This window comes from Canis lupus, chromosome 33 (assembly GCF_011100685.1).
Source record: "Canis lupus familiaris isolate Mischka breed German Shepherd chromosome 33, alternate assembly UU_Cfam_GSD_1.0, whole genome shotgun sequence".
NCBI classification, from domain to species: Eukaryota; Metazoa; Chordata; class Mammalia; order Carnivora; family Canidae; genus Canis; species Canis lupus.
This window is the reverse complement of record NC_049254.1, coordinates 18917271-18944261: the sequence shown is the minus strand read 5'-3', so window position 1 is coordinate 18944261 and position 26991 is coordinate 18917271. Positions and strand designations below refer to the sequence as shown.

At 39.3% G+C, this 26991-nt stretch overlaps 1 protein-coding gene and 1 long non-coding RNA gene across 5 annotated transcripts in view; one reads left to right on the top strand and one right to left on the bottom strand.

Moving 5' to 3' along the window:
- Nucleotides 1-26991, top strand: part of CCDC191 (coiled-coil domain containing 191) — an 88487-nt gene that overhangs the window by 18556 nt on the left and 42940 nt on the right. For all 4 annotated transcript variants that reach the window (XM_038582860.1, XM_038582859.1, XM_038582861.1 and 1 more), the window contains 4 exons: nt 337-560; nt 3644-3797; nt 15425-15615; nt 23837-24086. In XM_038582860.1, coding sequence (XP_038438788.1) covers nt 337-560; nt 3644-3797; nt 15425-15615; nt 23837-24086 — 819 coding nt within the window. The remainder of the gene's footprint in view (nt 1-336; nt 561-3643; nt 3798-15424; nt 15616-23836; nt 24087-26991) is intronic.
- Nucleotides 15577-23560, bottom strand: LOC119867331. The gene is made up of 3 exons (XR_005383335.1): nt 23406-23560; nt 22013-22125; nt 15577-16133 (listed from the first exon to the last, which is right to left on the bottom strand). It is a non-coding gene; the product is annotated as an uncharacterized LOC119867331 (long non-coding RNA).

Here is a 26991-nt window from a genome sequence, read left to right as displayed (position 1 = left end):
CACAGCAGTAGTGTACACCTTGGAAAATATTAGGGGTGGGAAGTCATTATTAAGAATCCAGAACTTGGTGTCTGACGCACTAGACTTTCAACTTTTCCATGATGCAAATCATTCCCAGAGTTCTGGGAGCCCTCTTACCTGACCTCATCTAGACTTGTATTGGTTCTTACCCAAGCAAAGAAGGGATTTCTTCCTATTCTTCCAATGAACAGTAGGGCTTCTGGGCCAGAATGTTTCAAACTGGGCATATCGTGAACTTGAAAATGTATTCTAAGCTTTTGCATTTCCTTTTCTATTTGGAAGGCTGCATTTCACCCTCATTGTATTCTCTTTAAGGTGAAAGAGAATCGCATGAGACGTGAGAAAGAACTGGAGCGCCAGAGAATGGAAAAGATCCAGAAAAAATCAGTCTTCTTAGAGGCTCAGTATTTGGTACAGGAAGAAAAGAAAAAGAAGGCTCTGGAGGCCAAGAAAGAGGAGGAGGAGATTCAAAGGGAGATGGTAAAGCTGCGGAGGGAGCTAATTGAGAGGAGACTTGCTGTGGAAGAAGCATGGAAAATGTAAGCCAGCCGTGGTGAGCAGTGTAGACTTTTTGTCTAAACGATCATTTTGGAAGTACTTGGAAGTTTAAAAACATGGACATTATGATAAACAAAACACCCAAGAGAAATCACCCACTATTTCATGATCTTAACAAATTAACTGTTTACATTTTTCTGTTTCCTCTGGGTCTTGATCCCTTTACATACGTAATTGCAACTATAAAGTACATTTAATTTATTTTGCTTCTTGTAATTAACACATTGCCCAGAGTCCTGAGGTCTCATACTATTTCTCCATTGAGTTCCTAGACCATAATTTATGTAATAACCTTCCCCCCCTTCTGATAAGCATTTCAACTATTTCAAATTTTTCACCATATAATAATGCAGTGAGCTTCCTTAAGCATAGAGCTTTTTATTTTCTTAGGAGTATAATTACTGAGGTAAATGGTATGTATAGGCCTTTTGACGACTTTTGAAATATTGCCAAATTGCTTTCCAAATGGGTTGTACTTATTTACACTATTGTTGGCAGTGGGCCAGTTTACCTACCACATTCTTCTTTGCATGGAGAGTACTATCATTTTCAATATTTTTGCGCTTTTAATAGGTATTATGTTAGTTTGCATTTCTTTGGTTACCCAAACATTAAGATTAAACATGTTTCCTTACGCACGTTTGCTAATTGTGCCTCAGCCTATGTGCCTCAGGACTATCAAAATAGTCCTCATAGGATATAGTACGGTTATGTATCCTCATGCAGAAAATGAGCTTCTAAATGAAATAACTAACGTATGTATGCTGAGAAACAGCACTGATGGATGACCTGCAAAAGCCTTGGAGCAACGTGCCTGATGTGACTGAATCTCAAACACAGAGGCCAGAAAGACCTGTTAGATAATCCCTTCCACCCCCATCAGCCTACACAACTTTTCTGCCGGAATTCCTGATTGCTCTTACTCTGTCTATCCAATTTAAAACAGCTCACCAGTGCACATGTGCTTTACTCTCTCAAGAGCCAGGCTGAGGCCTCCTCCAGACCCCATTCCTTTCAGAAAACAATCACCAGTGTTTTAGTGAGTTCTTGCTAAGGTCAACCTTACTTTTCAGATTGCTCTCAAACCCTGAAAAATCTAGGCTGACCTAAATAAATTGTGAAAACAAGTAACATTTGATGGTAATGGGATGCTCTGCTCATAGTGGGCACTCAACAAATGTTCACTGCCCACCCATTCCTTTTAAAAGTTTGGATCTTATCCACAGTGCCAGTGATGTGGATAATACACTCTACTGCTAGCAGATGAACTGATTTAAACGTTCCAGAAGGCAATTGGGTAATAAACAACAGGAGACATAACATGATATTACGATTGACCTAGAAATTCCAATATTGGGAAAACTATAAGAAAATGGTCAGAAATCCAGACAAAAATTTGTGCACAAAGATAATCAAGATGATATTATTTATAATGGACATTAATAAATACTGGAGAAATTAATGAAAATGGTTATACGATGAGACAGCACTGACATGTCAGTGTTTTGTTGTTTTTTTTTTTTCTGGCTTTTATATCCAGTATTTCACAGTGAGCAGCTATCACTTTCATGACAGATACATATTTTAATATTATTTTAGAAAATCAGATCCATAATTTTAGAACTGTATTTCTTTAAATGGCCACTATGCTCTGCCCATAACTATCTAACAACGTCATGGCATTTGGATAGAATCAGTACAATTTTATTATTGATAGGGCTTTTTAACTTATTTGTAAGCTATCCTAAATCTGCATCATTGCATAGTTTTAAAGTATCTTCTCTAAGAGCTTTATTAATTACAAAGGGAGAAATGGCAACTTTATATGGGAGAAGTCCCCTTAACCAAGTAATGGTTAACCTCACCAATAATAAGATGTAACATTGTATGTCCTCTCTGTATGTGAGGTTTAACATGTAGACTCTTCTGGCATCCCTCTCTCAATTTTCATTTCCACAAGTATAAAGTGAAATTCAGAAAGACAAGGTGATTTGTATGAGCTCTCACAGCTGATTTGTGGCCAAGGCCCAGGAATCCTGATTGCTGACTAGGTGCTATTTTTACTCTAGCATTGGTGGTATATATACCTTACACAAATACACATACATATACTTTAATACACTCCAATAAGAGAGCAGTGACTGTGAGCTTGCCTGAGTTGTCATGGGGAAGAGACCTGGATGAGAATGGATAGGTGGGTGAGATAGAGGATGACCAGAGAGATAAGCAACGAAGTTACTGGGCAATTCCTGTCACTTGCCTGAAAGCTCTTTCTTCTTCTTTTCTTTCTTTTCTTTCTTTTTTCTTTTCTTTCTTTTTTCTTTTCTTTCTTTCTTTCTTTTCTTTCTTTCTTTTCTTTTTTCTTTTCTTTTCTTTCCTTTCTTTTCTTTCCTTTCTTTCCTTTCTTTCGATTTTATTTATTTATTCACAAGGGACACAGAGAGAGAGGCAGAGACACAGAAGAGAGACTCAGGCTCCCTGCGGGGAGCCCTGATGCGATCCCCGGTCCCCAAGATCACGCTCCAAGCCAAAGGCAAATGCCCAACTGTTGAGCCACCCAGGCGTCCTGAAAGCTTTTTCCTTATTGTTATTAAATTCTATTTTTTCTCTTTTCAGCTATTTTAGAATTAATATAAATTCCACTGCCTCCTTATGCAAGAATATCTGATTCTTTCATTATTTTTCCTCCCTAGAAACCTTGTAAAAGCGTTGGGGCAAAAATTTTATCCCTTATCTGAGGGCCCTTTTCTGTTCCTCCCTTCGAAGAAAAGAGAGAACTTATGTCTACATGAGAGAATACCTAGGAGTTGTTAACTCTCAAATTTTTATCAAAGTATCACTCAATGGTAAACTCAATAAAAGTACTTTACCAAAATATCTATAGGGCTTTCTACTTTTCAGAGTGTAACACTCTTATTGAATCTATATTTTATGAAGGAATAAACTAAGGCTCAAAAAAATCTGTTTTCTGATGGAAAATGCAGTGTTTGTTCCACAATAGTACGTTGTAATTACCCGTCATTAAGTCTGTTGTTCATACATGTATTTTTAAAATTGTTAACAGAGAGCAGAAAAAGCAGGAAGAAAATTCTCCAAAAAATACAGAAAAAGGCTTGTGTCAAAGTGATTCTGTTCTTCTGTATGAAGAAAAAATGGCAAAAGAAAGAAAGAAGAAATTGAGAGCGTTGTTAATCCAAACATTCAAGGAAAATCGTCAGGTGGGACTTATAACTTCTCTTTGTTCAGCATTCTGTAGCATAAATGACAGAGGGCTCTATCAGAGGTGGGCCAGTATCACATGAAGCCCAACTGAACCTCACCGCAAATACTGAATAGCCCACGCTGTTTGTTCTGTGCTACCCAGCTGGCCTAGGGCATGGGGCAGTGCTCCATTCTCCTGTCTGGGGTCTATTCCTATAGATTCTCTGTGTGATCTTGGGAGACTGGGTGTTAATTTGAGGTGGCTTCCTAAATTACCCTTTTCAGCATAGCATGTAACTAACTACTCATGTAGATCTCTGGTAGGTTTTGAAAGCTTGGCTTCCATAGTCTTCTGGATTATTCAGAAGAATTACTCAGAAAAGTCACTTCCTTCTGATAGCTAGGATCTTAAAGCAATGATACACTTCTCCTTTTCATGGTCTGCACTTTATTTTACTCTTTTCTCCCTCTCTTTTACTTTCACTTTTTGTAAAAATTACTGGTCAATTTTTTTATTGACAAATGAGGATCCTCTCCAGTCCATTTAAGCAGAAGATTCTTTCAATGAAGTGGGATTGACAGCAGTATGCGTTTGGGATTTATAACATTTCAGGTGAAAGGGATTACTTGGAAGATTTGTAAAATGAGAGGGTTGGCTGAGAAAAGATAAATATGGATATTTTATATTTTTTATAACACCCACCCAGAGCCTTAGGCTTTGCTGAAATTCAATGAGAGCTAGTGGAATGAATGCAGGAAAGCACAGATTTGACAAGAGAAAGGACAATGTCACGATGGTATTGAGGGATCTTGATAAATATAGTACAGACTTATAGAAACCCTGGAAATCATAACAGGAATTTGAATATAATATTGAGAAGTGGGATATGAACAAGAGACCACAGTAGTCTAAGAAATTTAAAAGGAGAGAGACATGGGGTGCCTGGGTAGCTCAGTCACTTAAGCATCTTCCTTCAGCTTGGGTCATGATCTCAGGGTCCTGTGTTGGAACCCATGTCAGGCTCCCTGCTCAGTGAGAGCCTGCTTCTCCCTCATTCTCTCTCTCTCTCTCTCTCTCTCTCTCTCTCTCTCTCTCTCTCAAATAAATAAATAAAATTTTTGAAAAAATGTGGTGGAGGCATTTTGGACTGATGGGCAAGAAGTCATAATTATTGAGATATAAAACAAGGGTTTTGGGGAATCCCTGGGTGGTGCAGCGGTTTAGCGCCTGCCTTTGGCCCAGGGCGGGATCCTGGAGACCCGGGATCGAGTCCCACGTCGGGCTCCCGGTGCATGGAGCCTGCTTCTCCCTCTGCCTGTGTCTCTGCCCCTCTCTCTCTGTGTGACTATCATAAATAAATTAAAATAAATAAATATTTTTAAAAAAAAGGGTTTTGGTTAGAGTTTTGGCTTTAGGAATAGAGAAGGAAGAGTAGCAGGAGGAAATGTTAAGAGTTGGGATTAACATTTTGAGAAAGATTGGCAAGGACTCTAAGATGCTACATCCTTCGGGAGACCAATAGAATTGGTCTTACAATAACAGTTCAGATTTCTGAAGGAATATAGGAAAGGAGATGAGTACTCAGAGGACCATTTAGAGAAGGGGTGAGGAAAACATGCCAAGAAATATTATCCAACCAATGAGAGATGAGTAAGACATTTTTTCCAGAAACTTAAAACTGAAGTTCACTGTACAGGAAGAAATAATGCATGTTTTAGATAGAAGTGGCTAGCTATAAATTTTAGACTTGTAAAGAGTTGTACAAAAAATTCATGGTCTACCTATTCAGCCATTGTAACTTAGAAATGCGAGATTATCATCTCTACTCCACAGAGATCTGCTTGATCTAAACCTATACTTTGTTTTTAAGTGCTTATTTTGAACTTATTTTAGACATATAGAAAAGTTGCAAAAACAACATGCAGAATGCTTGAATACGCTTCACACAGCTTTTTCCAACGTTAACATCTTATGTAAGCATATCATAATTATCAGATCTAGGAAATTAACCTTGGTACAATACCATTAGATACCATTAACTAAACTATAGACATTATTAGAAGGTCACTGGTTTTTCCACTAATGTCCTTTTTCTATTCCAGGACTCAGCCCATGATTCTATGTTAGAGTATACCTAGGAGTGTATACCTAGGACTCAGTCCATAATTCTGTTTTATTTATTTTTATTATTTTTTAAAAAGATTATTTATTTATTCATTAGAATACACAGAGAGGAGAGAGAGAGGCAGAGACACAGGCAGAGGGAGAAGCAGGCTCCATGCAGGGAGCCTGACGTGGGACTCGATCCTGGGTCCCCAGGATCAAGCCCTGGGCTGAAGGAGGCTCTAAACCACTGAGCTCCCCCCTCCCCGGGCTGCCCCATAATTCTGTTTTATATAGATGTCATGTCTCCTTTGTCTCTTCCAGTTTTGTGACAGCTCGTCAGTCATCCCTTGTCTTTTATGACCTTGACATTTTTTTTAAAGATTTTATTTATTTATTTATGAGAGACACAGAGAGAGAGAGAGAGAGAGAGAGAGAGAGAGAGAGAAAAGGGGGGTGGGCAGAGACACAGGCAGAGGGAGAAGGTTCCATGCAGGGAGCCTGACATGGGACTCAATCCTGGGTCTCCAGGATCATACCCTGGGCTGAAGGCAGTGCTAAACCGCTGAGCCACCCGGGCTGCCCGACCTTGACATTTTTTAAGGGTACTCATCAGATATTTTGTAGAGTGTCCCTCAATTCGGGTTCTCTGATACTGTCTCTTGCTTAGATTGAGATTATGCATTTTTGGCCGGATTATTACAAGAAGTGATGCTGTGCCCTTCTCAGTCATATCAGAGGGTACATACTGTTAGTATGCTGGATTTCTGTACTGTAAAGTTGTTTTAATTTTTTATTTTATTTATTTATTTTGAGCGAGATCAAGCACAAGCGAGCGTGAGTGGAGGGGTGGGTGGGAGAGGGCAGGTGGGGAGAGAGAATCTTAAGCAGGCTCCATGCCCAGCGCAGAGCCTGCAGCATGGCTCAGTCTCACAATCCTAAAATCATGACCTGAGCTGAAACCAAGAATCAGATGCTTAACTGGCTGAGCCACCCAGGTGCCCCTGTACTATAAAGTTACTGTTTCTCCTTTGGAATGTCTTAGAGGAGATATTGTAAAACTATGCAAATATCCTGTTTCTCCTTAAACTTTCACTTATTAATTTTAGCATATATTGGAGGATCTTGCCGGCAACATTACTGCATTTATCTAATGATGATTTTGTACTTCCCCTCCTTTCTTCTCCATTTATTAACTGAAACTCTTCTACAGAAAGAAAAACTGTCCTTTCTCCCCATTTACTTATTTATTTATTCAGTTATTCAGTTATGTTCTTTTATCAGTATGAGCTCATGGATATTTATTTTATTCTGTGGGTGATAATCTCTTACTGTCATTCTTTACTGTTACTCAAATTGTTCTAACTTTGGCCAGTCTTTCAGGTTGACTTCTTTGTTCTCTCAAAATGCTTCCATCCTTTATTGAGCACTGCTTTTCTTCTGACACCATGGGACATTCTAGGCCCATCTTGTGTTTTCCCTGTCCTAGCCCTGGAATCAACCACTTCTCTGGTTTCTTTATGAGAGAATAGTATTTAGAAAGCAAGATCTGAATACAGGATGCTCTCGCAGCTCCTGGGGTGTCACTACTCAGTAGACAGAGCTGGGAAATATATGTGGTATATACTAACCCACACATATACACATATTATATGTATTTCTTTGTCTATTTGTATACCTATTAAAATCCATGAATTCATACTGACATCTCTAACTCCAGTGCAGTAATGCAGGGGTCATGCCAGCTTTCCCTCTTCCTTATGTATAACTTACTTCTGTGACTATCTGTCTGCTTATTAAAATACTCATGAGTTCATAATGATACCTTCAACCCTAATCCAGTGCCACAGGTTTCAGAATGCCCTTCCCACTTTATTTATAATTCCTTTCTCTGGCAGTGGCACTCATTATCCAAAATATATTTACTTATTTAATCCTGATATACTATAAAAGTAGTTTCAGAATTGCTAGACATACTGCTTTGTAAACAAGTTCACTAAAACCAGAGTATGATATTTGTACATTATTTTCATTTCTAGTCTCATTCAGCCAGAATGTTATTATTTATGTTAGTTAGTCCTCTTCTTCCCTCCCCCCTCAGTGTTGCTTATGTTTATTTGTAATATTGAGTAAATCTGTAATTTTGATTTCCCCTGTGTATGAGTGTAACTGAGACATGGAGAAAACCCACCTACCAGACTCCTCAGGCTTTTACTCGAACTTGGCTAGAGACCTGAAGGTCCTCTGGTAAATGCCACAAAGTAGCAGGCCCCCTGGGCTTGTTACCATGACCCCAAGCCACATTCCTAGCCTGGTTCTTGAAGGAGCCCAAAGCTGCCCTTGGATACTGAAACTTGAACACTCAGCAGCCTAACTATGATGGCAGGACAGAAAGGGGGAAAAGGCCTAGTTGTCTTGCAGTGAGCGGCTAGATAACAAGAAACTCTTGTCAGCACCCTCGCAGTGATTCACTGGCACAAACCCAACAGCAGGCTATATAGAGGATTTGTAGGAAGACTCTGAAGAGTCTATTTCTAGGAGGAGTTCTAGTTCAAGCTCCTTTAATTCTTATAATTCTTTGTGCTTTGACTCTGAATCGTATTTGTTCCCCCAAACAATCTCTTAACATCCCATTTAGGCCAAGTTATTTAATAGACTTTCTGAGAGAAACTGAGCAGGCCCTCCCATCCAAACATAGTTTCAGGTATGGCACTGTGCATGCATCTTCCCCACGTATTTCATTACCAGGTCTCTTTGTTTTATCAAAAATACCTGTTTTTGTATAGAAACTTTCTACTTCCGTTTTCTATTCTATTTTCCCTTTGATCTTGCAGTGAAATCTCTTGGGGAGATTCAGCAATCCTCATGTCATTGCTAATTAGCAGAAACAACAAGGGATTAACTATGAAACTCTTATACAAATGGCCTTCTTAATTCTCACCCTGTTCTGAAATACATTTTATGTTTTCTTAAGGAAATAAGAAAGTCTGTGATCTTTCCTGCTTGTGAAAGTTGAAGAGAACCATGAAAGATGGCCTGATACTAACTTAAATCTTAATTCTGATGGGGGAAGGTTTTGGTTTACTTACTTGGTTGAGTTTTTCTGTTAGAGAGTAAGATAATAGTGACCCAAAGGAATCACTATTAATTTTGTGCTTACGGCATAGCACCTTCCAAAAGGCCACGCCAGACTAAACCAGGGAGATCTATTGGAAAGGAAGCCTGGATTTTTCTGACAAGGTGATAAGAACTATAGTTAAGTACCTCATTTATATAGCACGATTCATCCCCAGAGATCTCCGTTCTGTTGGGACTGCCTACATGCCACCGAAGGAAAACCATTTCTGAGCAGAAACATAGCAACCATCCTCTCAGTAATGTCGTCTATATTTGGGGAAGGAAATGAAGGAAGAGCCTCTTTGCAAATAAAACTGTAGAGAAAGAAATGTCAGGCATACACATGAAGGACATCGAGATTCTTCTAACTCTCCCCTCTATGCTTATTGCCAAAGACCATGTGTGGTATGCATTTTAGGAGGGGTTTGAAACATAATTATGTATTACTTCATACAGTTAATTCCAAGAAGAAATTTCCAAGTAAAATTTTATCAGTAAAGAGGTTGTCTATTTTGTTCTCTTCTTCCTTACCCTCACCCTATGAGTCCCTCGCATGTCCCATTCTCAAGGAAGGGACAGTGAGGGCCATTTTACCAAAACATCGCATTGATGTTTGGCTTTTCAGAATGCCATGAAGCTGTTTTTGATCCAAAGGTTCCAATTCATGTATAAGTAATTTTTTTGTCTTTTGAAAAAAGTAACTGATTAAATTCTGCTTTTAAAAAAGTAAGAGCCTTTGGCATAAATGGAGCCCATTCTATAAAATTTTATAGTAGAATATCTTTTCCCCTAAATACTAGACATTTCAGGTGAATATTTATAAGGATCTTGAGAACCATATGCGTAGAAACAAATGACATCACATCACTGTCTTACTGTCAGGCTACCCTGGGGGTGAACCTAACATTTATCTAATATATTCTGAGATGAGCTGTACTCTTGGCTTAGTTTGAGTGTGTGTGGCTGGGGGTGGGGGAGAGTGGGCAGGGAGTGCATTGGTAGAGGGGGGAAGGAAGTCTGGAAGAGGAAGAAAGAGGAAAGGAGAGAAGACGTGGGAAGCAGCAGGTCTGCCTTCCCTAAAGACACAAGGCCCTGAAAACTGGTCTAAGCTACGTTGGAGAAAGAGCACTGTCCTAATGAATAGTCTGGTTATAGGCTGTATTATAATTATTCATCTTTAAAAGATCCCAGAGTGTTTTGCTGGTTAAGAATTTACTATGTGGTTAAGACTGAGCAATTACTTTCTGAAATTGTAGTATTTCTGAAGTGAGGCAGAGTTAGATTAATAAGCAGTATTATTGATTAAAGTTCTTTGCAGAATTAAGAATTTACAGAATGTCCTTATGTTGGCAAATACATACTCACATGTTTATGAGTGAAGTGTAATGATGTCTGATGTATGGGATTTATTTGTAAATAGTCCAGAAAAAAAAAATGCATGGAGAGATAAAACAAGATTAGCAAAATGTTGATAATTTTTAAAGCTAAATGAGGTGTTTATTTCTTCTTTCTGCTTTTGAGTATGTTAAATTTCTGTAATGAAAAAAAAATTTCTGTAATAATGGTGTTTTTGTTTTAAGTTTAAAAGGGGAAGGAGAAAAAAACAAATACAGAAATTAAAACATTGCATCTTCTGGGATATAACAAAAATAGCTTTTTGTCTGTAACCAGTGTTAACATTTTGCACAGCAGTGGTTGTCAAAGCTTGGGCCTCTGGGCTTTCCATGGAACCAGGCATGTCCAGGTCTTAGCACTGTGTGCAGAGAACTGAATGTATTTTCCTTAATGTAATCAGTTATAGGGATTTTTATTCCTTGAGACAGAGAGCACAATGACTTCCTTTCTTTTCTTTGGGGCATAATTATGAAAATCAGGAGTAGGGTGGGTCACAAGTTACTCCTTCCCAGGCTCATTCATTTTGCCTTGATAAGGATCCTCCTCTCCTCCTCTCCGCAACCCCCAGGGACTTCATACGTTCCTTGGGGCTTTTGCCTAGCTGTAGTGGTCCCCAAAAGGAAAAAGGTACTTCCTTATGTAGCTAGCTATGGAGTGCTTGTTCCCTTTTGGCCAGGGAGCAGCAAGGAGTCACCTGGGGTCCTGGGGGGTGTGTGTAGCTTTCTTGCTGACATCGAGGCAAACCTTGGCCAGCTCCCCTCGACCACTAGTTGCACCACCACCGTTAGTTCTGTTCGGCAGAAATAAATTGTAAACTTGTTGACATTTTTGTCCTCTTTACAATGCATTGTTTATTTTTCCATGACTGAGAATTTTGATGCAATTATCACTGAGCTTTCTGACAAAAGGGAAATAGCTGAGGAATTTTGATGAGTTCCCCACTTCATTAATCAGAACAAGCATCTCTAGTGACAGGGTTAGAATTACAATGAAGATTAGATAGCAAATTGCTGTTCCACCTAACGTCAATCATTCTCCGTGACAGCAGTGTGATTACACTTCAGGGAAGAGCTTTTCTTGCCAACAGAACGAGGGCAACTCCAGTGCAGGTAATAAATTTAGCAGGGCGAGCTGTCATTTCTTCTCTTGAGTGGAATCCTTAACAATCAAATGCTGTCTTGTGGAAGATTTTGAAAGGAGGAGAGCATTTCCCTTAAAACTTTCTAAATTTCACTTTGTAGTATTTTGTAAATCATTACAGATCATGTATTTAGGAACAGTTCTTCCCACCGTGATTTTCAGGATTTTACTTACTTGTACGAAGCCTTTTTCACCACCACTTTGTTAAAGAGATGTGGAAATTAAGAATCCATGACTATATCTGGAAAACCTATCAGAAATAAAACATGGTACGGAAATAAAGGAGGTAGGTAAGAAATGGAGGGAGGTCAGCCTAGTTGTCTGGCTAGTTAGAACATTAAATTCTTTTTTTTTTTTTTTTTTTTAGAACATTAAATTCTGAAACAGAATTTATTAAATAGAATGTATTAGACAGAATGTATTCCTCTTCCAACCCAGTTGTGCTTTTCAATAGTAGTTCTCTTTTCAAAGAGCAAAAGGACAGAGCACTGCTGTAGTTCCAGAATCTAGTACTGAAGAGGAGGAGCAGGCCTGGGAACAGCAGGGACTCAGCTGGGGGGGGGTGGGGGGTGTTGGGAGAGGTAATAGAATAAATAGATCATGACCATGGAAGTATGCCACTTCTCATCTCTTCTAAATAAAAGCAGAGTGCTAGCATCTTCCAAAGAAGAGGGACTAAGAATATTTTCCTCCAAGCACATTTATGGGACTCTTGTTTGCCTAAATAACATTTGCTGTGAATCAAAATTAACTAAGTGGTGGGGCACCTGGATGGCTCTGCCTTCAGCTCAGGTCATGATCCTGGGGTCCTGGTATCGAGTCCCGCATCGGGCTCCTTTCAGGGAACCTGCTTCTCTGCCTGTGTCTCTGCCTCTCTCTCTCTCTGTGTCTCTCATGAATAAAAAAATAATAACGTGTTTAAAAAAAAAAAAAAGCAAAACTGGCTATTTTTGGTTCACATGTTAATTTTTTTTAAGTTTTAATGGGATTGCCCTTTTGAATAGACAAGAAAAACCAATAAGTTGATTTGAGTCCATCACTTTGCTGTTACTTCCTTCTATGTAGTGCAACTGAATTATAGACCTTTAAAACTGATCATTTTGCTTTCAAAATCTAAACTATTTTAAAAAAATATATTGACTATAGCATTTATTAACTCAAATTTTCCCCTCTTAAATTCAGATATGCTTTAGCAGTACTCTACCATTGTCAGTTATGACTATGACTTCTTTCTTGCGGGATAAAAGAAGCAAAGAATATGCTCTTCATTTTTTGGAGACTTTCTGCCTAATAGATTGGGTCATCAGGATGCCAGAATGTTTCAGTATTAGCCTTTGGTGTACCACTTACTTTTCACTCTGTGAATTTCATCATTAACCCTTCTCTACTTGAAGTTTAGTTTGGTAAGGTAAATCATGATAATATCTGCAGTCTCTATATTGTAATGATGGTCTGCAAATTAATAAATAGTGCACGTAATATTGTGCTTACAGTAATGCTTGGAACTTTGTAGACACGGAATGTAGAAAGCCAAGGACACTATTAATAGTGTTGTTATTGTCTAAGGTGGGTTATGTTTGTATTATTTCATCCTTAGAAATATTCTAGGAGTTTAAATTAGAGATAGCTGTACATAGAATATTTCAAGTCATTTGAGAGTCCTTTATTTATTTATTTTTTTTGAGAGTCCTTTAAATGAATCTGGTAGACATAGTATGTTTTCTTTTGACCATGACACACAAGTTAATTTTTTTTTCCCATGCTCTATTTTGTGGGTTAGACAGGCAGGTAGTAATGCAAAAATTCTATCTAGCAGCTGTGTGTCTCCCTTTTTATGACTGGAGGTATATCCTGTATTCAGCAAATCTCCCTTCCTCCTTCCCTCTCTTCTCTTCCCTCCCTTTCATGGGATCTAAGATGAAGGTCTAGACAGTGTGCCCTCATTTGACATAATGGAAAGGGAATGAGAACTTTTTAAAGTTTGCCATGGTTTCTCCTGATAAATAATAATAAAGAGGATTTTGTAATTTGTCTAAATGGGAATAGAACTGAATTTTTGCATAAAAAAAACATTGTTTGCCAAAAGAGCTATTTCTAAGAATTCTAGCATATGCTTACTTGCAATATTAGTCTTTTAATTTATATGCCCTCTTTCCCTAAACCTCTCAAAAGGAGAGATTAAATCTTTGTTCAGAGTTCCCAAATTTATTTTTATTTTTTTTTAATTTTTTTTAATTTTTATTTATTTATGATAGTCACAGAGAGAGAGAGAGAGAGGCAGAGACATAGGCAGAGGGAGAAGCAGGCTCCATGCACCAGGAGCCTGATGTGGGATTCGATCCCGGGTCTCCAGGATCGTGCCCTGGGCCAAAGGCAGGCGCCAAACTGCTGCGCCACCCAGGGATCCCAGAGTTCCCAAATTTAAATCCAATGGTGGCTGCTTACTAAATGTTGAAGTAGCAAAAGGGTTGTTATACAGGTAGAAGCAGTAAATACAGTTGACCCTGACAGGGCTAGCAAGTGGTTGAGGCTGGTCATTTAGGCCACAGTGTCACTTTCTGTGAGGTTACATTCTGTTTTATTGCTACCAACACTTGATACAACTCTCAGATTTGCCATTTTCATTCATGGGACCCCGTCCCTTCCTTCTGGGGGCTCGTAGTCTAGTGGAAACCAGTAAACCGGGGATCGTAATACAGTATAATGAGTGTTGTGATGGAAGAAAGCAGAGATTGCTCTGGAAACACAGTGGAAGGACACTTGTATTTGGGGAGAGTGGTTGATAACAGGAGAACTTCCAGAAAGAAGGGAGTCCTGAAGTAGTCAAAGAGAGGGCAGAAAGGGAGGACTGAGAAATGAGCATGCACATAGGAAAGGTTAAAAGGTGTGGTTGAGGACAGCCCAGGTGGCGCAGCGGTTTAGCGCCACCTGCAGCCCAGGGCGTGATCCTGGGGACCCTGGTTCAAGTCCCACATCAGGCTCCCTGCATGGAGCCTGCTTCTCCCTCTGCCTGTGTCTCTGCCCCTCTCTCTCTCTCTCTCTCTCTGTCTGTCTGTCTCTGTCTCTGTCTCTATGAATAAATAAATAAAATCTTAAAAAAAAATTAATTAATTAAAAGGTGTGGTTGAGGTAAGGGCAAAAACTGAAAGTTCTGTGATGTAGTGGGAACATTTAGTTTACTGTGAAGGTAGGAGATGTAGGCAGGGACTAGATTTCAGAGAGTTTCTTAGGCTAGGACCATAAGTAAACTTTTCTGGGGACATCCGTAGGCTCAGTGGAACTTCTCTCCCTTGTGATCACATGCAAGTAGCGGAAGATCCCAAACATCCTGAGCACCTAGTCTCTCTAGGCCTGCTCACCAAAGCTCTGTTGTGGTCAGTGGTAGCTCAGCTGTCAACTGGTGTTTTAGCTATCTTATTTCCAAGGACCAGAGATCCCTATTCTGTCCTCGTGGGATCTTCCATGTTCCTTTGTGCAGGACATCAGCAATGTTTGTAACAGGAATTAATTAATCAGTTGGTATTTTAAACTCCCAAGACAAGCTGGCAGTCCTACAGGAAGCAGGTATTTCAAGCTTCTCAAACAAGTCACTTAACCTGGGTCTTACATGTGACTGTTCCTCCAACCCCCCAGAGGACCGATGCCTTACAGTGAGAACTAAGTATTACAGTTTAGGTCATGAGCCTGGGTACCTCAGCTGCATGACTTGAATACTTTCTGTCATTATTCGCATAAAGCAGTTATATTTTGTTCCCCTTCATCAAGACCACAGTCCCTAGATTTGTTAGAAGAAGTGTGAGGGGGAAATCTGAGGGGACCGCTCCCAGTGTTAGGTGTTAGAGACACTGAGGCTGGTCAGTGGTGATTTTCCACATGTTTCCGTTGCAGTGTCAGAAACGGTATTTCTCTGCCTGGCACAGTCTGATCCTTGATCGTAGGATTACGCTGGGAAAAGCTGGGACCCTGTCCGACTGGAAGTTTCAACTGAAGGTCCTGCGAGCCTGGAGAGACTACACAAGATCCCAGAAGTTGGCGCGGGAGACCCAAGCCCTGGAAAATGACCTTCGAGAAGCAAACAGGTACTTTTATTTGGATCACGAAAACCCCTCTGGTGTGTTTAGGACATTTTTCCTCCTGAGGAATCTTGAAGTAAACTCTAAAAATTCTATTCACTAGAATCATCTCATCTATTATAAAATGTGGGGATCACTGCTTTTTCTGCATTAACATCCCAAACTAGAAAATTATAACTGACAATTACAAGCAAAAGAAAAATTTAATTCAAAAATACTAATGTATATGCTTTTTGTGAAGAAAACAATTGCTTTGCCTTTTCCCTCTCCCCTGAAGTCGTAGCATCGTACCTTGGACCATCTTACAATTTGGAAGACAGAGTTTGGTTAATATGCCAGTAATTCCCATTGATGTTTGAAATCCCTGCCTGCACGCAGAATGTTAATTAGGGGCATAGGGACCGTGCATCCGGGAGGGCAGACCTGCCGAGTTGCTTCTCCCACCTTCTGTTCCTTTCCTCCATCTTCTGTTCCACACCTTATTTAGAGGTTTTTGATACCTTTGTATCAGCATCCTCTTGTACCTGGGAATGACACAGAAATTGTCTTCAAGTAAAACTTACTTTGTCCCATCATCTTAAAATTACCAAGTGCAACTTTGTACCCTGGAACCCCAGTCACGGCTTTAAAAGGATCCATTTGTTTATTTGGGGGGCAAGGACAGTTTATGTTCTTGTGTAATCACCTCTCCCGCTGGCAACTCTGTTACTCATTCAGGCTGAAAATTTGAATGAATGGTGTGGGAAATCATTGTTACGTGGGAGGAAAGGGTGCCCTCTAGAGTTGTGCTGCCCTGTGACGCCATCAGGCCCTGGGGTGGGTACACAGGAGCCTGACACATGGCCTCACAGTTGGTGGGGAAGACAAGGTCTAAAAACAGGACAGGTGTTGAGCGGCATGATAAACTGCATAATGCATCCCCTCTGCTGCTGAAAGCTTAGCAGAAGAAGTGTCAGGGATTGAGGAGGCTCCTACAAAATGCCAGGAAGGGCTTTATCAGGAAGGTGGGTGGTGAGCTGGACTCTGTATGGTAAGTAGGACGTTCCTCAGTGGGAATGGGGAGATGAGGCAATGGCTTGTAGGATAGCCATCCCGGTTGGAGATCATCAAGCATGTGGTTCTCAAGTTCTCAGCTTGTAAAAGGCCTTGAATGCCAAGACAAGGAGTTTAGGAATTCTTTGTGAAATGAAGGTAAATTCTTGACTCTGTGTGTGTGTGTGTGTGTGTGTGTGTGTGTGTGTGTGTGTGTGTGTTTTAAGTTCTTGACAGCTTTTAAGTAGAAGGGTGTCCTACTCAATTTCTCTTTCTTTACAGTATGCTAGGGGGAGTCTTCAGTGGGGAAAAAAAAAGGCAGCATTGAAAAACTCTTTCCCATAATTCATTTCTAAGTTCTCAAGACCCAGCGATTGATACAAGATATTGGGATGATAGCTTACTGAAAAAGGAATGGCTAGCAGGATTTCCTGGGTAAAGGAGGGGAACTGGAGGTGCTGTAAAGGGGAAGCAGTGTGAGTGAGGACACAAAGGGTGTGGAAAACTGAGGGTTGACATTAAAAGTGGCCTGTGAAGTGTACATGCTGAAAGAAACTTGTAGAAGAAAAATCTGAAGAACTTGATAATTTCATTCCAATTAAACTGTTTAAATATAAAAATCACTAAATGAGGATTTCATAATAGCATAAGGTGCCAATTTTTTTTAAGATCTTAGAACTTTTTGTCTCGTATCTGTGACTTATTTTCAGGTGTCTATTTTTAAATGTTCAGAATGGGTACTACATTTCTTTAAAGTGCCAGAGTTAGAAAATACATAACTTACAATCATTTTTTTTTTTTTTTTTTTTTACTACAAAACATTACAGCAGGAAAATCTTAGAGCAGGAAGTCATCTCAAGGATCGTCTGATCCTGCCTGTCATTCTGCAGATGTTAAAAGCAAGGCTTGGAGAGAGTAAATGACTCTCTCGAGGTCATGAAGGTAAGAGTAGCTAGTCCACGACTAGAGTCTGGTCTTTCAGATTCTGAGTCAGATGCTTTTTCCTATACCACACTGCTTCTGTGTTAAATGTTAAACTGTATGTAGGTGGTGGTTCCCTGAGACAGCCGTATTTTTCGGTTACATGGCAATTTTAAATGGTTGTGGATGAAAAATAAAGCAGTAATCAACAAATGACAAGACTAGAAACGAAGGAGAAGAAAGGAGCTATGAAATACGAGCCATCCTTTGTGCTGCTTTCCTACAAATCCCAGGCTCTCTGCATGTTTCTCTTTGTTCTAGAAATTAAGTTGGGTGATTTTGTTCAAGGAAGGTTGGGATATTAAAGTTGGGGAAAGAGCTCACAGGTTTCTACTGTGGGCAGAAACCAAGAAATATCAGTGGGATGGAGGGTGTCTGGAGAGCCTCTTTCCTGGTTTCATCAGAGTTTCTCCTAGTACCTCAGTGGACACCAAATACATACTTGTTGAATAATAAGTGAGTCAGTGAGTGAATGAGTTCATTTGCTTCCTCTCCTGCAATTTATGTTGATAGTGTTTTCAAGCATTTTTTTTTCTACTAATGAGCTCAAGGAATATAACAGGTTACTCACTGTAGAAACTCTCACCAGATTGGCAAACACATTGGTTCTGTGGCTTATCCTGGACGTAGAAATCATTTGCTTTGCCCATTACTCAGATGTCAGCTGTGTCCTCATGCGCCAGCTCCTGTATCCACATTTGTTTTTGATACCCAGGGTTTCTCCTCACTGGCCTATCACCCCACACAGGGCCCACTTTCCTGACTTCTTTCTTCCTTCTTTCCTTTCTTCCTTTCTCTCTTTACTTTTTTTTTTTTTTTAAGATTTTATTTTATTCATGAGAGAGAAGGCAGAGACCTGGGCAGAGGGAGAAGCAGGCTCCCTGTGGGGAGCCCGACGTGGGACTGGATCCCAGGACCCCAGGATCACGACCTGAGCCAAAGGCAGATGCTCAGCCACTGAGCCATCCAGGTGCCCCTTCTTCCTTTCTTTTTCTTTCTTCTATTTTTATCTGTCTCTTTTCTTTTAAAAGTAGTTACAGAAATGGTATTATAAAATTTTGATACAGTATCCTGATACAATCTCAACATTAACAAGTATTCCCAGACCCTGAGGATTCAGTCACTTAGGTAACACCACAAAACCCTGGTGCATACACCAAGTTAGATCCTCTGATGGGGTCGTATTGGCATTTGAACTGAATTTTTAATCTGCGTTGCATGTTCATGTTCAAAGCTGGCTTTGCTTCTGCTGTTGCCCCTCTCTCCCTCCCTCTCTTCCATTTATGGCCAGCCGTGGACAAAATGAGGAAGAAGCAGGGTTCATTGCTGGCATCCTCTACCCCCAGGCCTCTGAGCCCCTGATATCTCGGTCCTTCCCTCAGTAACCCCCACACTGCCTGCAGTCTTGCCCTCCCTTGCACCGGAGCTCTGGGCCTTTCCTGGAGTATGCTTTGATCCCTGCCCTTTGTCCCTGGAGCTCCTCACACTGTTCCCTGTGACCATCAATTGATGTTATCCCTCTTGGGAAGCTTTCTGCACTTGCACAGGTGGTGTCTGCAAACGGAAGCGATGGGAGTGTGAGGGTACTGTGGAAGGCCCGGGGACAAACTGGCCCTTTGGTAGCCCTCCAGCCAGGGCATTCGTTCGTTCACTCATTCTTTCATTCTGTCGAATAGAATTTATTCTTTTACCAACCAGCTTTACTTATGTTTACTGAGTACTGGGCTCTCTCTTGAGCACAGGGAGGGGGACTTGAGAAAAGTGTCAAATACTTGCCTTCTAGGAGTTTTCAGTCTAAGTGAAGTGAAAAACGGTACCCAAATACTAAAAATAATTGCGACAGAAGGCACCATAAGAAAAATACTTAGGAGTGACATAGACTTGGCTATCATGCGTTATAATCCCCCGAGGAGCTTTTTAAAAATAGGAATTCAAGGGCCCTATCTTCTGAGAGAGAGGGAGAATGTGGCTAAGTAGAAGAGGGCGTTTTCAGTTCGGGGGGGAAAAAACTGGTAAACCAGCACATAAGCAGCTTGTGAGAGAGTGGGCTGGGGTGAGCCCACATGCTAGCCTGGGGGTGGGGAGGCTGAGCTGAAAATAGACTGTCAGGTATCCCCATATCCCCACTCCTCATTTGAGCATTCTTTAGGACAATCACTTATGGAGCCCCTCGGTGAATCATGCTTGATGCCCTTCCTTCCACGCGCACCTGGGTATCCAGGTGAGAGGCCAGAAAGTGCAGGGCATCTGAAGCTGGGCAAGCTCCTCATGTGTCTGTGAGACAGGCAGGGGGCCCAGACTTGCACTGCCTGGCTCACTTTTAAAACTTTCAGACAGAACCGTTGTCATCTTCCACTTTCTCCCTAGGGGCTACTTGAATGCATTAGCTTAACGTCCCCGTTCCTGCTCATCCCAAATGCAGCTGTTCATACCGCTGCTGTTTTCATGTTCTGTGCCAGATTTCTGCAGTCAATCAGATCACGAGTGTGTGGTTGTTTGTCATTTCTCATTTCCTTTTTTAAAAAATTCAAGACGCTTTTTAGTACCTGGTAGTCTTGTCCTAAGATAGTGTTATCTTCCATGAGAATTCGTCTACATATTCAGATGTGTGTGTCTGTGCGTGTGTGTGTGTGTGTGTGTGTGTGTGTTTAATGAAATCTTTTTTAAAAAAAAAATACACAATGTGTAGGGTTTTTTTGTTTGGTTTGGGTTTTTTTTAGGGTGACCCCATTTTTAAGGAGAAAACTGAGGCTTCCAAGCGCTTAATCTAGTGTCCCCCGTCTAGTTAGTATTCTTCTGACTTACAGGTTCTAGAACATGCACTGATCACTAAGCATCATTTGAGGTGTTGATTCTAAACAGCATGGTTGATTATTTAAATTCCTATTTAAACCTTTATATTTTATACTCTTATGTCTGAGATAATAAAAAATATATATTGGTCTCTACACCTGGTTCCTGGAACAGAGCTTCTAAGACCCTTGTAATTTCCTAAATGATGATAGCACTAGGAACAGCTCTTGTTCTAATATTAGTCTTTGATCTCTGCTCCTGACACCTAACTCCTTGCTAATTACCTGAGTGATAGGAGTGTCTTTTGTCCTATGAGAGGGTTCTGGGTTGGCTCCTGAAGGGCTCTGGGATGGTCACCAGAAAGACCAAACCATGATCAGAAACTTGGAATTTTTGGCCTTGCTCCCCATCCTCTTGAAGAAGGAGAAAGGCTGAAATGGAGTTAATATCAATCATAGCTACATGATGAAGCCTCCATAAAATCCCAAAGTGCAAGGTTCAAGGGGCTTCCCAGCAGGTGAACACATCCACATTGACACCCCAAATATATGGGGACAGAAGCTCTTGTGCTCAGGACCTTTCTAGACCTCACCCTATGCATCTCTTCATCTGGCTGTTCCTCTGTATCCTTCATATCCTTTAATAAACTGATAAACATAAATGTTTCCCTGAGTTCTGTGAACTACCCTAGCAAATTAATTAAACCCCAGGAGCGGGTAGTTGGAATCTCTGATCTGTAGCAAATTGATCAGAAGCATGAGTGATAGATAACCTGGGTTTGTGACTAGCATCTGAAGGTGGTGGGTGGGGAGAATGGGAAGACTTTTATGGGACTGAGCCCTTAGCCTGTGGGATCTGACACTGTCTTTGGGGAGATAGTATCAGAATTGAGTTAATTCTTGGATATCCTGCTTGGTGTCCAAGAGTTGCTGTTGGTGTGGGGAAAAACCTTCACACGTTTGTAATCAAAGTGCCAGAAGTGAGGTGTTCTCAGAAAAGATAAAGGAGACACACAGGAGACACACACAGTGGGGGGAAGAACCAGGTTTTTCCTTATATAGGACGGAAAACAGTTTTTCCACTATATTTGGTCTTTAGGGACAGCCTTTCTGTGCATGTAGTTATTTAACTGTGATAATCAATTTATATGCTTTTGCCAGAACTTCCCAGATTTCAGCTTGGAGGCATACTGGGACAAGATGTTTTCCATAAGGGAACTCTGTCCTTCATTTTATGATTAGCTGGGAACTGTGTTTGAAACCATTTCTTTTGGTTAGCATACCTAAGTATTGCATCAGATTGAGATTTTAGGAAGTTTAAGTGATTTTTCACTTTCAGAAATATTTATGTTTTTAGTGTCATCTTTTTAAAAATATGGAAATTAGCTTATTTGGAATACCACTCTGCTGAAGTGAACTGCAGAGAAACAGGAGTAAGACCAGCTTTGTCTCTGGATCCCTAGACTCTGCATTTCTACCTTTCCATCTCAAAGCACAAATGTAGATATTTTAAATACACTTTGAAATCCCCTACATAATCACTAGAGAGTCAGCTCTACACACTATGGTCAATATGTAATTTTTACCCATTTTCTTACTGTTTAGTCATTTTGATATAGCTGCCGAAATATTTTTCTCTTTGTCTTTTATGGTGTCCAAATTATCTCTTCCATGATAGTCGAAACCCTAGTGCTCCTTTTGGCTGTTTATGCTATAAAAACATGAAATTAACACATCAGGTAAATTTCACACTCCCCCTTCCTGAGCAGATTGATGTAAATTGAATTTCACATTAATCAGAGAGGGCAATATATGTCTTCTATCCAGTGGAAATTTATTATTTTCACTTAAGAAAAGTGCTATAGGCTTTTTATTTGTTTCACTATTTAAACATTGATATATTTGGAACTTTTTTCTTACCTTCTTTGCTACCTGATTTATTATCGTTACTTCCTCTAAAATTTTTATTTTATGGTTATTCAGTCCCATATTAGGTAATTTATTTCCATCAGATTAAATCCCATGTATAAATATTTATATTAGCACCTATATTGTACTTTTATTACAAAAACATCAGTTAAATTAATTGAGTACCTGTCATTAATACAGTAGAGGGAAGCAATTAAATACAATGAAATATGCTCTTGGCAGAGTTGTTGTGTTTATCCTGAATTTCACTATTTCAATCGACTCTACTCTCACTAATTGGTTGTTTCATCCAACTCTCTGACACAGGTTAACTTCTGTGACTTTAAAGTAGTCTTTTTCAAACTAAGGGTTTTAACCCATTAACGGGTCCTGAAATGAGGCCCAGATGAGCTAAATTTTGTAAAGAAATGGAACAGAGCAGAAATCCTAGAATGCTCCTAGATATTGTTTGGCGAGACCTTTGTTTCAATTATATATACTTTTGTTTCATACATACACACATAAACTTGTATATTGTGTCACAGTGTAACATTTTTCTTACTATAGATGCCAGTCAGGAAAGCTTTAAGTCCCTTAAGCATTTAAGAACTCTAGAAATGTTGTCCTGACCCATTGACCTAAGAACTTTGATTTTTTTTTTTTTTTTTAACCTATAACTCCAAAGAGTCCATGAGGAGAGTTAAACATTACGGATGTTTAACAGAAATGGGTATCCAAATAGTATTATAGAGAACTTGAGTCATCTTTACAAGATGAAATCAAGTAGTAGTAGATTTTCTCTAAATAATGGTAGATTTTCAACCTCAAAACTGATTCCTGATCTAATATAAAAAGTTCCAAACTCTACAGCTTACTTCTTCAGGGACAATAATCATCCACTTATAGATAGAATTTAGACCCCTCCATGCTCGAATTCTCAACTGGCTGCCCCAACAGTGTCTCCTGATGGGGGTCCCCTTTGGGAAGGGAATAAAGCAAGCAGTTCCCAGCCTCACTCATTGATGTCCTCTAACATTATGAAGTTTCATAAGTTTTATACTTAATTCATTATTGACAGCTCACTTGTTAAATCTTGTTCCATTCCCTTTCTCCCAAACCTCTGTCTTCCTCACATTTGCAGACATGGCTGAAATCTTCCTCACATATCCATCTTTTTAAAAGTAGTTATTTATATGCCGATTTCTCTTGCTCCTTCCCCTCCAAAAGCTCTCAGAAACTCTTTTATGGTAATTTTAAAAAATGTAATATGCTCTGTGACGTGATAGAACTCTTAATTCTGAGATAATCTCTTAAGGTGCCAACGTCCTCTACAAGCAGACCTTTTGCACCAGGGGATTTGATAAAGCAATTCCATTTAGCTTAAATAAAAGGATATGCTGGATCTAAGATGGAACATTTCGGGGACTCTTTTAGACTTGTGTTTCGTTTATATGTTATCAGCTAACAAGCTGTAAATGGCTTCATCTTTTTAATGGAAATACTCTGTTGCTTAGAAAACAACAACTGGCCACTGAGTATAACCGGAAACAAGTTCTCCGACAGCACTTTACAGAATGGCAGCATTGGCACCGCACGGAAATCCTAAAGAGAGAGCTGGCCCTGACAAAAGAGGAAACTAGGAAGAAAATGAATGAGCTGCTGGAGGCAGCATCACTAGGGAAACTCAGCACAAATGGGTCATCAGGCATCGTTCTACTTGAGGAGGCAGCAACTATGGTGAATCCACTTAGAGGAAATGGAGGGGTATGTTGTTTTTCCTTTGCTTGGTCTTCTGCTTATTAAACACTGGCATTTGAGCTCTGCACTGGTATGGCCTGGGTTATATTAGCCATTGTCAGATTGCCTTGCCTGGACTATTTAGAAGATGTGAGCTGTTTGCGGTACACAGAGGTTATCTTTAAGTCAGTGTTTATTTTCTTGAACCAATTCTTTTTTTTTTTTTTAAGATTTTATTTATTCATGAGAGACACACAGAGATAGAGACATAGGCAGAGGGTGGAGCAGACTCCCTGCAGGGACCCCAACGCAGGACTCGATCCCAGGATCCTGGGATCATGCCCTGAGCTGAAGGCAGGCGCTCAACCATTGAGCCACCCAAGGCATCCCCCAAATCTTTTTGTATAGCATATATGAACTTTGGTATTCTTGAGACTTGGAGGGACATAATATAGAGAAGGAACTTAAAACAACTAAGTGAAAGACTCCTTCAGGAACAGTTATATAAAACATTGTTTATAACTCTTTAACTCCTCTAACTTGATCACCAGACATTTCCTGTCTAAATGAGCTTGTGATACACACATACACACACACACACACACACGGGGAATTTTTAAGTTTTTATTTTTCTAATAAGAAAAATCATTTGTGTTAATTCTGGTAATTTGATAGGAGAAAATGACAGAGGAAAAAGCAAAGTAGCTTATAATTCTATCATCTGGAAATAACCGCTAGTAACATGTTGAATAGCTGTATAGTCTTTTCTCTATTCAGGCATATGCAAATTCTTCTCTTTAATATTTTATTTAGCTTTTAAACTTTCTTCAGTCAAGCTATTGAGGGTATCTGCTTTTTCATAATACATAATACAGAAAAACTAAGGCCATTTTTTCTTAATAATGTAACTATCATGTTTTTTGAAAAAAAATTGCAATTTTACAATATAACCTGAGAATTTTCTATATCACTAAATTTACTGCTGCAAGGTTAGTTCTCAGCTGACAGTAAACCACAGATCAGACCTGCTAAATCAAAATTTCTCGTTGTGGGGCGCCTGTATTTTTTTTTTTTTTTAAGTTTCACGGGTGAACCTGATGAATACCCTTTGATTAAGGACTACCATCCTGTGACATCATTTTGTAATGGCTATAGGATATTCTATCATGAGCCATAGGCTAGAATCTACTTATCTTTTTCTGTATTGCTAGACATTTAAGTTTCCAGTTTGTCACTATTGCAAACAATGCTTCAGTGATCATCCTTATAAAGAAATCTTTGCACACATCCACTTTACTTAAATGCTTTCCTTAGGATAAATACCTAAAAATAGAATGCACATTTTAAAGAATAATACCAAATTGGCCCTCCAGAAAGGTTATGCCAAAAAAATGCCTATCTTCCTGCCTGGTAACACATTTTTCATTTTTGCTAAGTTGATGGTAAAATACTTTCATCCTCTTATTGCTTCAGCATTTGCATTTTTTAATTAGTGAAGTTAAACATTTTTTTTTAAAGATTTTATTTATTCATGAGAGACAGAGAGAGAGAGAGAGAGAGAGGCAGAGGCAGAGACACAGGCAGAGAGAGAAGCAGGCTCCATAAAGGGAGCCCGATGTGGGACTCGATCCCGGGACTCCAGGATCATGCCCTGGGCCAAGGGAGACGCTCAACCACTGAGCCACCCAGGCATCCCTAAACATTTTTTATAATGGCCATTTACATATATATATGTATGTGGAAATGGTTTATTTCTAGAAAGATATTTAATGATTTGTCTCTTCATGCCCTTATACATTTTTCTATTTGATTATATATCTTTTTCTTATTTATAGGAGCTCTTTATATTTTTAAGACTACTGATGCTTACATTACTATATATTTTGCAAAATTTTTTTTATTTGCCTTTTTGGATAAGTTTTGGGGTTTGATACTATACAGAGTTGTTATAAAGTGAATCTATCAGTTTTTTCTTTCATAATTACACTGTCATATTTGAAAAACCCTTTGGGGAAGATCCTCTACCCTCTCACCTTCACCCCAGACCCCACCACATAATGCTATAGAGTACTTAACTTAGACATGTAAAATTAAAATGGGCACCAGAAGGACTGCAATCTTGCTTTTTACCTTGATTACTGCCAGCAAGTAGGCTGGTTTTAATTCGGGCCTAGTCTCTCTGCAGAGGGTATCATGATGTTTATTGGGACTTATGTAACATTTTAGTCCCTTCCTCTAGGAACTTTATCTACCTTTATGTCATATAATTTTGTTTCCATTAAGACCCAAGAGTCTTTTATCTTAGGAAATAGCTGTCTGAACTTTTTACTTTACAAAGTTAAACTGTTGTTATCTGTAAATTTGAAAAAAAGTCAACAAAGTATTTTTTACTTGCAGAAAACAGAAAAATTACTGTGTGTATATATAGTGTGTGTTTATATATATATAAGCATATATATAGTGTGTGTATATATTTACATATATATACATATATGACTCAAGAAATAAAAGCCTTTAAATCTCTGAAATTAAGAACTCTGAAAAGGATTTTATTAAAAAAGGATATTATAAAAAATAGAACCAGTGAAAGTAAAAGTATATGATAGACTCTCTAGGTTATTAGATAAACTCTTTTTCCAGAGTATAAATATAATATGAACAAATAAAATATGGTATCTTTAGTTAGATGGCCACTAATTATACAGTTTTGGGGCTCATGTACCACCAATGCATACGTTATACTGTGGAATTTTTCAAAATTATCAGTTAGCTAATAGATGACTTTTGCTAATTATGCCAAGCTGTTCCGTCCTGTTCTGCTAAGTACAATCTGTACCATTAAGCTTCCTTTCATTCTCTTATTTTCATCTTGAAAAGTTACCGTGATCCAAAAGAAATCTTTTGGCTATACTCAAGGCTTTTACAGTCTTGC